General features: G+C 38.6%; 1 protein-coding gene across 1 annotated transcript in view; it reads right to left on the reverse strand.

The window, feature by feature from the left end:
- Positions 1–6,115: 6,115 nt before the first annotated feature.
- The window catches only part of LOC122055025 (photosynthetic NDH subunit of subcomplex B 1, chloroplastic-like), a 37,792-nt gene continuing 31,324 nt past the window's right edge, over positions 6,116–12,583 (reverse strand). The window contains exons 2-7 of the mRNA XM_042616423.1: positions 7,614–8,081; positions 7,338–7,528; positions 6,982–7,239; positions 6,400–6,505; positions 6,234–6,319; positions 6,116–6,185 (exon numbers count right to left, since the gene is read on the reverse strand). Of these exons, the coding sequence (XP_042472357.1) occupies positions 6,116–6,185; positions 6,234–6,319; positions 6,400–6,505; positions 6,982–7,239; positions 7,338–7,528; positions 7,614–8,081 (1,179 nt within the window). The remainder of the gene's footprint in view (positions 6,186–6,233; positions 6,320–6,399; positions 6,506–6,981; positions 7,240–7,337; positions 7,529–7,613; positions 8,082–12,583) is intronic.

The raw sequence follows: 12,583 nt of genomic DNA on the forward strand, positions 1-12,583 counted from the left end.
CGATGATGAGTTATTCAGAATTACCAAATTCGTTTTGGGGATATGCTCTGGAAACAGCAGTATACGTTCTGAACTTAGTACCTTCTAAATCAGTTTCTTCTACTCCCATAGAATTGTGGAATGGGCGAAAACCCAGTCTAAGACATATTCGGATTTGGAGTAGTCCAGCACATGTGCTGAAACCAGATGCTGATAAGTTAGAATATCGTACAGAAGTTCGCGTGTTTGTAGGATATCCCAAAGGAACGAAAGGTGGTTTATTTTATAGTCCTAAAGACCAGAAGGTCATTGTTAGCACCAATGCCCAGTTTTTAGAAGAAGACTATATAATGGATCACAAGCCCAGTAGTAAAGTCATTTTAGAAGAACTTAGAGAGGACATGTCTACTTCAGTACCAACAGTACAAGATGAAGTACCACAAGAGACTGCAACACGTGTCACACATGATACACAACCACAGACAGTGCCTCGTCGTAGTGGGAGGGTTGTGAGGCACAGAAGATTCATGTTTTGGGAGAGTCTTCGACTTAATCCGGGTAAACATGAACCCGATCCCCATCATATGACTAAGCACTCCAAGATATAGATGCAAGATCTTGGCAAAAGGCAATGAATTCAAATAGAGTCCATGTACTCTAATAAGGTCCGGGAGTTTGTAGAACCACCGATGGTGTAAAAGCCGTGGATGCAAGTGGATCTACAAAAGGAAAAGAGGGATGACGGAAGGTAGAAACCTTCAAAGCTAGGCTTGTTGCGAAAGGGTACACTCAGAAAGAGGGAATCGATTATGAGGAAACCTTTTCACCGGTAGCCATGCTTAAGTCTATCCGGATACTCTTATCCATTGCTGCTCATATGGATTATGAGATTTGGCAAATGGATGTCAAGACAACTTTCCTTAATGGAAGTCTTGAAGAGAACATCCATATGAAGCAACCAGAAGGGTTTATTGAAAAAGGCAAAGAGCATCTAGTGTGCAAGCTCAATCGGTCCATTTATGGACTGAAGCAAGCTTCAAGGTCTTGGAACATCCGGTTTAATGAAGTAATCCAGTCATATGGATTTATTCAAAGTCCGGATGAGTCTTGTGTATATAATAAGTGTAACGGAAACGTGGTGGTATTTCTTGTACTATACGTAGATGATATTTTGTTAATTGGCAACAATGTCAAGGTATTATCAGACGTAAGGGTATGGTTGTCCAAACAATTTGATATGAAGGACTTAGGAGATTGTGCACACATTCTTGGGATCAAAGTTATAAGGGATCGCAAGAAAAGAATCTTGTGTCTGTCCCAAGCTTCATATATAGATACAATCCTTGCTCGTTTTAGCATGCAGGATTCCAAGAAAGGTTTCTTACCTTTTAGACATGGAGTAGCTCTATCTAAAGAGATGTCTCCAAAGACATCAAAAGAGATAGAGGACATGAAAGCAGTTCCTTATGTTGAGGGAAGCCTAATGTATGCAATGCTATGTACGAGACCGATATCTGTTTTGCCGTAGGCATGGTCAGCAGATATCAAAGTAACCTGACAAGGACATTGGACTACGGTAAAGCATATATTAAAGTACCGAGAAGGACTAGGGATTATATGCTAGTTTACCAAGCGGATGATTTGCTCCCTGTGGGTTACACTTTTGATTTTCAATCGATAGGGACAATAGTAAGTCTACATCGGCTATGTGTTTACTTTAGGAGGTGGAGCCATTTCATGGAGGAGTGTTAAGCGAAATACGTTTGGACTCAACCATGGAAGTCGAGTATGTAGCAGCCTCTGAGGCGCCTAAAGCAGTATGGCTCGTGAACTTTCTAATGGACTTAGATGTGATTCTGGTTTGCCCAAGATCATCACAATTTATTGTGATAATAGCGATTGCAAACTCGAAGGAACCACGAGCTCATAAGGAGTAAACATATAGAGCGCAAGTACCACCTGATACGAGATATCGTGAAGCGAGGAGAAGTTGTCATCGCCAAGATTGCATCAGCAGATAACCTGGCAGATCCTTTCACTAAGGCCCTTCCGGCGAAAGCTTTCGATCGGCATGTGGAGGGAATGGGAATCAGATGTATGGTAGAAGATATGGCAGCTTAGTCATTAGTATAAGTGGGAGATTGTTGGAGTGTATACTGAAAGCGTAAGCTTTGTAAACATTCATTATGAATAAAGAATCACATTTGGTCTAATTATCTACATTTGTTTGTAGTTGTTCATTTAATTTATATTGTAGATAACATAGTATGTGGTGTCACATACAGAAGATGATGTTATCAGTACCTTATAAATTATAAACAGTAGCTCACGACCAGAATGGAAAGGAACGAACCATTAGAAAGTCGTAGTGTAATTAGGTATTAGTTTATCTTGACTATATAATTACATTAGTACACTCAGAGTGTATTGAGTAGGACCATTTGAGGTCGTTCCTTTTATACTGACTTTATAAAGGAACAAAGACCTCAGTTATTATGGAAGTGTGTGCTCTTAATCCTAATATAATAACAAGCACATATGTTTGATATTTATTTCTTTAATTTATCAATGGGTGAGATTTAGTTTGATGAATCAATAAACCCGATAAATTGGGAAATGGTATCACTCATAGTGTGTGTTGTTGATTATAGAAGGAAACTGTGTCCTAGTGATACTAGGTTGATAATGTCCTCAAGAGGAGCTCATAAAGATTGTCATGTTAAACCCTGCGTGGACTTAGTCCGACATGATAATAAGGTTGAGTGGTACTACTCTTGGACTTAGATATTAATTAAATGAGTTGTCGGTAACTCACTTAATTAGTTGACATTCGATATCTTAAACACAGGAGACTAACACACTCATAATAAGAAGGAGCCCAAAATGTAATTTGGGATTGGTGCGGTAGTTCAATGATAGTTCTCTAGTCGAATGAATTATCATTGATAAAATTAAGTTGTGTGTTCGGGGAACATGGGATGCTTAATTTTATCGGAGACCAAAACCAATTCCTCCTCTCGGTCCCTATCGCAGCCTCTTATTTATAGAGTACTATACCCACATATACCCACCTTCTATACCCACCTAAAAGGGCCCGGCCAAGCTAGCTTGGGAACCAAGCTAGGGCCGGCCTAAGCTTGGGTTTAAGGTGGCCGGCCCTAGCTTGAACCCAAGCTAGTAGGGCCGGCCATAATTAATTAAAAAGAAAATTTAATTTTAATGTTTATTATTATGTGGAAGATTTAATTTAAAAGAGAATTAAAATTAAAATATCTCTCTTGTAAAAGATTTACAAAGATTAAAGAAAGAGATTAGATCTCTTTCCTTATTTGTAGATTGGAGAGATGTTTTATTTTCTCTTTAAAATTATTCACATGTTAATAAAATTAAAATTATAGATATTTCCTTTTATTAACCATGAAGAGATTTTAAAGAGAAATTTTATTTTTTAAAATTTCCGGAAACAAATAAGGAAAGTTTTAATTGTTGATTGAAACTTGTCCAATTTGCTTCCTATTGATTTGGCCGGCCATCATTGTTTAATTGGGGAAATATTATTTTATTTTTCTCAATTAAATCATGTCAAGGAAATTAAGGAAAATTTATTGTAATTAAATTTCCTAATTTACCTAGGCCAAGGAATATAAAAGAAGGGGTGAGGGTGCCTTCATTTGACACAACATCTATTATTCCTCTCCCTCTTTTGTTCCTTGGTGTGGCCGGCCATCATCTCCTTCTCTTCCTCTTGTGGTGGCCGAATCCTACCCTTCTATTGGAGTTCTTGTGGTGGCCGGATACTACTCGGAGAAGAAGAAGAAGAAGGAGAGAAAGCTAGCATCTCTTGGAGCTTGGTTAGTATTTTGGTTTTTCTCCTTGGTGAAGCTTTTCTTTTGTGGCCGAACCTTGCTTGGAGGAGAAGAAGGTGGTTGGTGGTTTCTCATCTTGGAAGATCGTTGCCCACACAACGTCCGAGGTTAGAAGAGGAATACGGTAGAAGATCAAGAGGTTTTTTCTACAAGGTATAACTAGTAATTTCTATTTCCGCATCATGCTAGTTATTTATGGAAATAATACCAAATACAAGAGGCTTACGTTCTAGTATTTCAAATATGTTTTTTTGAAGTTGTGTTCTTTTGTTTCTTTCTTTTCCTTGTGATTTGATTGTTCTCTTTGGTTAACCTAAAGTTATTTTAGGAAATTAAATATTAGCTTTCTATTAAAGGTTTTGTCTAGTCGGTGGTGGTTGCTCCCATATCCAAGAAGGCCATGTGCCTCGCCACGTCAGTACTGGGAACCTTTTATGGAAATTAATATTTAATGGAATTAATAACTTAAGGAGACTTGGGTCGAACGTGTTAAGTTCCGCAGGAGATCCAAGTCAAAACCTAAAAGAACAAATAGATTAAGTTTTGGATCAAACGTGTTAAGTTCCGCAGGAGATCCAAAATTTAATTTAAAAGAACACATGGTAGCTAGGAAAAGGTTCAGATCTTTGTACAAAATTTTTGTACAGTGGAACCTATAGGCTTTCCGAGTAGCAACCAACAGTTACAACTTTGACTAGTCTACCATGTATTTATAACGACCACTTCCTCAATTAGAGTAGGTGGAAATGAACTTGGTTTAGTCACAAACAAGTAGCAAAAATGTAGGGCAATCACATAATAGACGAGTATAAAATAGGGAAGCCTCTTTGCATAAGCCACTTGAGAATTCAATAGATCAACCTATAAGCCCAGAGATGAGCAAGAGGCGAGTGTTTTTTTGTTCAAACAGTTGGAAACAATAAATGACCAAATAAAGAGATGATAAAGGACCAATAACGATCTTTGTTGATCAGAAGGCAATTGAATGAAAATGAGACAAATTCATGGTCTGAATTACCACCTAGGTGATTTGACTATCTTGAGGTTTTTCAAGTTAAACAACAGAACTAGTGAATCTAAGCAGAATAATCATTTGATATAATCCTGCTGGCCACTCTTGACTCTCAAGCTTGATTTATTTAGTATATACAGTAGCAGAAAAACCAATTAATCTAGAGATAAGCTTAAAGTTACAAAATACAAACTATCAAATATATGATTTTAGGTTAACTTCTTTCCTCCTAATCAGAAGCATATTTCCTTTACTGCTACAGGTTCAGCTTTAGATAAGATGGCAGTAGCCCGCCTCAAAGAACAAGGCCTCAAAACATATTATTAGCAAACTGTGTTACAATATGATATGAAATAGCAGTGATGATGGAAGAAACTTGCCTCAGCAGAAACCTGTCTAGATTCCAACAGGTTAGCTTTGTTACCAGCAAGTGCCATTATAGTGTTTGCGCTACCTAACACAGTATGTGGCACCGTCAACATTCCATAGATTAAATAAGTGAGAATCGTGTAACACATAAAATTTAGAAATTAACAAATTCTGATGAGAAAATAACTTGGCCAATTGTAAATGCTAGTTGCTTCTGTAAAAAAGATTGCAGATATTCTGTGTGCGCATTATGAAAGCTCAAAACCTTCACATAAGTTACAGTATCTAATCAGGAAGGATGAATATCAATGATGTATTATATAGAGGCTCCATGAGTTACCCTCCCATGGAGCCTCTATATAAAACAATGCCTATGCGCTATAACTCATGATATATGTCATGCAAACTTTATATGCATTCAGTATCATCAGTTTATGGAGGTATTAAGGAAAGATTAAAGTGGTTGTTGTCTAATTCATAACCAATTCTGCCTTGATCATTTCCAGCTTGATGTATTACCATATTAAAATTCCTAATTGCTTTCGCATGATGTGATTTTTCTCTATTCTTGTCCATTGTTTTTATGTAACTGCTAAAGTACTGCTTGTGTTAACTATGAACTCTGAACAATGCTGAACAAATCATCAAGAATATTATTCTTTCCACAAGTTCTCACAAAATTGTGTATAATTGATCTAAATAGTTAGCAAATGCAATTTTGTGATTATTTTTTCAGAAAGATATATAAAGAAAGCCCTTGAGTCTCCATCCCCCAATAACTTATAATTGTTGTAAGACATTGACATTGTTGTAATACAATTTCAAAGTGTGTTGTATCCCAAAGGTTCAACTAACTGGGGCTCTGACAATATTAATCTTAACTCACCAATTAGCTTATATTGCTAGTAATACCATAGTTATCCTTCACACACCTTTTACTTAAATCACAACTTAAAGGCCTAGATAACCAAATAAAAGGATTGAACACAGAGTTAAGACAAAATGACCTCGGTTTGTTGCGAGCATTAGCGAGTTGCAGGGCAGCAGTGTTTGTGGCAATTACTCCGATTGCATCATCAACGAGAGCTGCTAGCTAAGGATGCAATTGCAAAGCAAATTAGTACTGAATGCACTTGAAATATAGAAGAGGATAAGCAATTAGATTTAGGATACCTGGCCAGGAGTGGTAATGAAGAGGATATGTGTGTCATCTCTGACCACTTCCTCTACATCCTCCCTCACTTTCTCATGTGGGATGACAAAGAGAGGCTTCACACCCCTGTTTCCATAAGTTAATAAGATGTATCTAATATGAAATCAATTCTTGAAGATTTGATATCCATAAGAATAGGACACAGAATTCTAAATTCACTTTCCAAGAGTAAGTATTCTTCTGCAGACCATCAAGAACAACAACTGTATGAATTAGACAGTGAACTAAATTTTCTATGCAAAGCAAGGATACATTACCACCATCACAAAGGGAACTATAAGATTATATTGTCTTGGCTTCTTTATTCATGAGCTGAAAATCACCCATCTTATGTGTACTGATCTAGTAGTTAAAGTATGCACATGAGTTAATATCTAGTAATTAAAGTGTCATTCATGTCTAGATTATAGATTCTACATGATGGCAGTAGTGTCTTCCGTGTATACTTTGTTCTTGACTGCTTCTTCCACTTGACTGAACTTATTGTAGATAGCATGGTTTCACTCTATAAACTTGTATCTCTACAAAGGAGTTCTGCATACCTCAAACCTTTTACTATTTCAACCCAAACTTGGATCGGCAACAAGCTATCATTGTCCCCCTTGGATCTCATTGAAGCCACAGAATCTGTTTCAATGCCATGAATGACAACAAATCCCCCCTTTTGAACTCCGACTTTGCTATATTTTTCTTCCACATAGGCCCTGAGCTTCTTTGAGATGGACACTCTAAGAGGAGACACTGGGTGCCTTGGCACACTGCGAAATGGTCTCCCTAACCATTCCTCCATTTCATCGTACCTGAAACACCACAAGTATCACAAATGAACAATCCACAACAACAAAAGATTTTTTTGTTTGTTTGTTTAGAATTGAGGCATCAATGGTGGTTGCCTCACATGTGGTATCCACGTTCGGAGAGGTTCATGGTTGGAGAAGTGAAGGTCTCTGTGAGCAGCAGGCCTGCGCCTGCTGCATTGACATTAGGGTACACGTAGCTTACTTTGTCCCGAGCAGATGTCATGAACAGGAATGCCGCATGGCCAAGTCCAGCAAGCTTGGTCGACAAGCTCGAATCATAGTATCGATTCTGTCAAAAATTCGTAAAAAGCTAGTGAGATTTCTGCTGTCATTCCATTTCAAGGATCATGTGTTTTTCCCCCTTTCATTTGTACCTTTAACAGACCGATCATGTTGACGTACTCTGCCGGCTCCGGGAAATCTTCGTCAGGGTCATACACATTCACCCACCTCACATTCTTGTTCACCTCATACACCTGCTTCCCCCTGGGCGAGGCAATGACATCAATCTGCACGTCGAGGTACCTATCCTTGATGAGCTGGATCACGGGGAAGAAGAGGAGGTTCTCGTAGACTCCGCCGGAGATGACGCAGCAGCAGAGGCGCACGTCGCCGCGGACCTTCGAGGCGAGCGAGGCGAGCTCGACGTTGAAGCCCATGGGAAACTTGAGGAAGTCGTAGGGGTTGGAGGGGTTGTTGGGAGGGCGAGGGTCCTCCTCCTGCTTTCCGTCGATGAAGAGGGATCCGTACTTGATGTCGGGGTCCTCTCCGCAGTCGAAGGGGTCGAGCCAAGGGTTTTTCTTCTTCTTCGCGGCGGCGGCGACGAATTGGAGCCGTCCTCGCTGAGGATGGTACGCCGAGAAAGAGGATAGAGCATGGATGTGGATTGGGGAAGGGAATGCGTGGGAGATGGGGAAGGAAAAGCTACAGGAATGTGAAGAAGGTCTCCTCTTCTCACCCAAAGGGAGGAGTTGGAGGAGATGCGGTGTGGTTAGATGAAGAAGGAAGGGGCGTTGATCTAGGAAGGGGAAGAGGGAGATGAGGTTGAGAGAGATGGTCAGGTTTAAGTTTAGGTTTAGGCTGAGAGAGATGGTCGGAGGAAGGGGCGTGATATAGGTTTAGGTTTGGAGGGAACTTTGTGAAGTGATGCAAATTTTGGCTGGTGGAAAAATTAAAATATTTTATTTTGGTTCATTAACACCGGGTTTTAAAAACCGCTGTTAAAATCGGTGTCTAGTAACGAAAAAAAGGCGCTCATAGATATCGCCTAAAAAACCGATGTCTATGAGCGAAAATCTACGCTCATAGACATCGGTTTTTGGAAAAATCGGTGTAAAATACTCAAAGACATCGATTTTTGCTTAAAATCATTGTTTTCCACCGATGTCTATGAGGGTTTTTTCTTGTAGTGAAGGCAAAGAGCATCTAGTGTGCAAGCAAAATCGGTCTATTTATGGACTGAAGCAAACTTCAAGATCTTGGAACATCCGATTTAATGAAGTAATCCAGTCGTATGGATTTATTCAGTGTCCAGATGAGTCTTGTGTATACAAGAAGTGTGATGGAAACATGGTGATATTTCTTGTACTATACGTAAATGACATTTTTGATAGTTAGAAACAATATCAAAGTGTTGTTGGAAGTAAGGGTATGGTTGTCCAAGCAATTCGACATGAAGGACTTGGGAGAATATGCACATATTCTCGGGATCAAAGTAATAAGGGATCGTAAGAAAAGGATGTTGTGCTTGTCCCAAGCTTCATATATCAATACAATCCTTGCTCGTTTTAGCATGCAAGACTCCAAGAAAGGTTTTCTACCTTTTAGGCATGGAGTAGCTTTATCTAAAGAGATGTCTCCGAAGACATCAAAGGAGATAGAGGACATGAAGGCAGTTCCTTATTCTTCAGTTATAGGAAGCCTAATGTATGCTATGTACGAGACAAGATATTTGTTTTGCCATGGGCATGGTTAGCAGATATCAAAGTAACCCAGGACCGGGACACTGGACTGCCGTAAAGCATATATTAAAGTACCTTAGAGGGACTAGAGATTATATGCTAGTTTACAAGGCAGATAATTTGCTCCTTATGGGATACACAGATTTTGACTTCGAATCAAATAGGGACAATAGTAAGTCGACCTCGGGGTTTTGTGTTTACTTTAGGAGGTTAAGCCATAACAATAGAGGAGTGATAAGCATAGATGCTTTTCGGACTCCACCATGGAAGCTGAGTATGTGGCAGCCTCTGAGGCAGTCATAGAAGCTGTATGGCTCAGAGACTTCATGATGGACTTAGATGTGATTCCTGGTTTGCCCAAAAAATATTACAGTGTATTAATAAGTGGTGCAGTAGTAAACTCGAAGGAACCACGAGCTCATAAGGTAAGTAAACACATAGAGCACAAGTACCACCCAATACGAGACATCGTATAATGAAGAGAAGTTGTTGCTTCCTAGATAGCATCAGATGATAATCTGGGAGATCCTTTCACTAAGGCCCTTCCGGCAAAAGATTTTGATCGACATGTTAAAGGAATGGGAATCAGATGTATGGCAGTGTTTATGACAACATAGTCTTTTAGTATAAGTGGGAGATTGTTAGAGTGTATACTAAAAGCCTAGCTTTTTGTAAACATTTATTTTGAAATAAAGAATCACATTGGTCAAATGTCTACATTTATATGCTAAGTGTAGTTGTTCAATTAATTTATATTGTATATAACATGGTGTGTGGTGTCACATACAGAAGATCGTGTTATCAATTCCTTATAAATTATAAACAGTAACTCACGACTAAGATGGAAAGGAACAAACCATTGGAATAGTCATAATGTAATTTGGTATTAGTTTATCTTAACTATAAAATTACACTAGTACACTTTGAGTGTATTGAGCAGGATTATTTAAGGTAAGTTCTTTTTATACTGACTGTATAAAAGAACAAGACCTTTGTTATTATGGAAGTATGTGCTCTTAATCATGATATAATAACAAGCACATATACTCAATATTCATTTCTTTAATTTATCAAAGGGTGCGATTTAGTTCAATAAATCAATAGGCCCGATAAGTTGGGAAATGGTATTATTTATATGGTGTGTTGTTGATTATAGAATGAAATTGTGTCCTAGTAATCTATGTTGATGATGTCCCCAAGAGGAGCTCATAAGGATTGTCATGTAAACCCTGCAGGTGGACTTAGTCTGACATGACGATAAGGTTGAGTGATACTACTCTTAGAGCTAGATATTAATTAAGTGAGTTGTAAGTAATTCATTTAATTAGTGGACATTCTATATCTTAAACACAGGGAGACTAACACACTTATGATAAGAAGAAGCCCATATAGTAATATGGGATTGGTGCGGTAGTTCAATAATAACTCTTTAGTTGAATGATGATATTATTGATGAACTCGAGTTGGGTGTTCGGGGCGAACACAGGAAGCTCAAGTTCATCGAGAGACCAAAACCAATTCCTCCTCTCGGTCCCTATCGTAGCCTCTTATTTATAAAGTGTTATACCCACCCATACCCACCTTCTTACCCATCTTAAGGTGGTCGGCCAAGCTAGGGCCGGCCAAACCAAGGTGAGATGGTTTAAAGAGGTGGTCAGCCCTAGCTTGAACCCAAGCTTGGTGTGACCAGCCACAATAAATTAAAAGGATTTTATTTTTTAAAAATCTTTCTGATGTGGAAGCCATGGTTTTAAAAGAGAGTTTAAAATTTAAATCTTTCCTTTTATAGTTTTCTACAAAAGATTAAGAGAAAGTTTTGATATCTTTCCTTATTTGTAGTTAAAAGGAAGATTTTAATTTTTAATAAAACTTTTCTTTTTTGTAACCATCCTCATGATTTAAAATAGAGTTTTAAAATTAAATCTTTCCTTTTGTAGTTTCTAAAAAAGATTAAAAGAAAGGTTTGATATTTTTCCTTATTTGTAGATTGAAAGGAAGATTTTAATTTTAGAGAAAACTTTCCTTATTATAATCATCCACATGTTTTAATAGAGAGAATTTTAATTTATAAAAGTTTCCTTTTATAACCAACCATGAAGGAAATTTTTTAAATAGAAATTTTTATTTTAAAAATTTCTGGAAATAAATTAGGAAGTTTTAATTTTTGTTTAAAACTTTCCTTGTATGGAGAATGTTGAGGTGGTCGGCCAAATAGAAACAAGAAAGGAAATTTTAATTAAATTTTCCTTTCATTGGCAAAGAGGATAAGGAAGGTTTTATTTAAACTTTCCTTATTTGCCAAGACCAAGGAATATAAAAGAGAGGGTAGAGGTGCCTCACCTAAGAATAACATATCATCTATTCCTCTCTCTTTTCTTCCTTGGTGTGGCCGGCCCTCTTCCTTCCCCTCTCTTCTTCTTATGGCCGAACCTCATCTTTTCTTGGAGTTCTTGTGGTGGTCGGATCTTGCTTGGAGAAGAAGGAGAAAAATGAGGCTTTGTTTCTAGCATCCCTTGGAGCTTGGTGGTGGTAGGCGAACCTCATCTTCTCTTAGAGTTCTTGTGATAGCCGAAACTTGCTTGGAGAAGAAGGAAGTTGTAACGCCCGAAAATTCTCAAACATGCATTAGAATTATTCTATAATTTTTCTGGAATTTTTAGATATTTTTTCGGAATTTTTCGAGTAGCGAAAGTAGCAAAAACAATTAGAAGAATAAAAAGGCTTAAGCGGGAATCGAACCCGGGACCTCTCGGGTCCGCTAAACCTTTAGTTAGCCTTAGTAACCGGTGAACCCAGCAGGGCCGTGCTGAAAGAAAGAGGAACCAATTAGATTTATATTAGAGTTGGGTTCAATAATCCACTTAATATAAATTAAGAACTTAAGTTGGGTTTGGTTTAATTTGGTTCGGCAGCCCTCTCCTCACAAAACCCTCACGCCGAGACCCAACACCACCGCCGCCTCTCCCTTCTCCTCCTCTTCCTCACGCACGGCACACCAAGCCCCAAGGGCCAAGGGAACTTCTTCCGGCGAGATCTTCGATACGAGGACGTTCCCCTTCGCGAGAAGAACATGTAGACGCGAGCGGATCGTCGAGAAGATCATCTCCACCGGAGTTCTAGCGAATAGAATCGTAAGAAATTCCGAATAGGAGGTAAGAAACCCCTCACCTGCAGTATAATAACTTTCGTTTAATTGCATACTTTTAGATTTAGCTATATGCAGGTTTTTTCGGCACATAGGGTGTGTTTTAACCCTCCTCGAGGATTATGGATCTAGTTGAGCACCTCTAGACGGGCCGGACACGTTGTTCCCCTTTAGTTGGAGATTCCAGACGTTGTCGGGTGCCTAGAGGTGATCTCCCTATTAGAGGAGAGAGTTTGAG

Source organism: Zingiber officinale, chromosome 3B (assembly GCF_018446385.1).
Source record: "Zingiber officinale cultivar Zhangliang chromosome 3B, Zo_v1.1, whole genome shotgun sequence".
Taxonomy (NCBI): domain Eukaryota; kingdom Viridiplantae; phylum Streptophyta; class Magnoliopsida; order Zingiberales; family Zingiberaceae; genus Zingiber; species Zingiber officinale.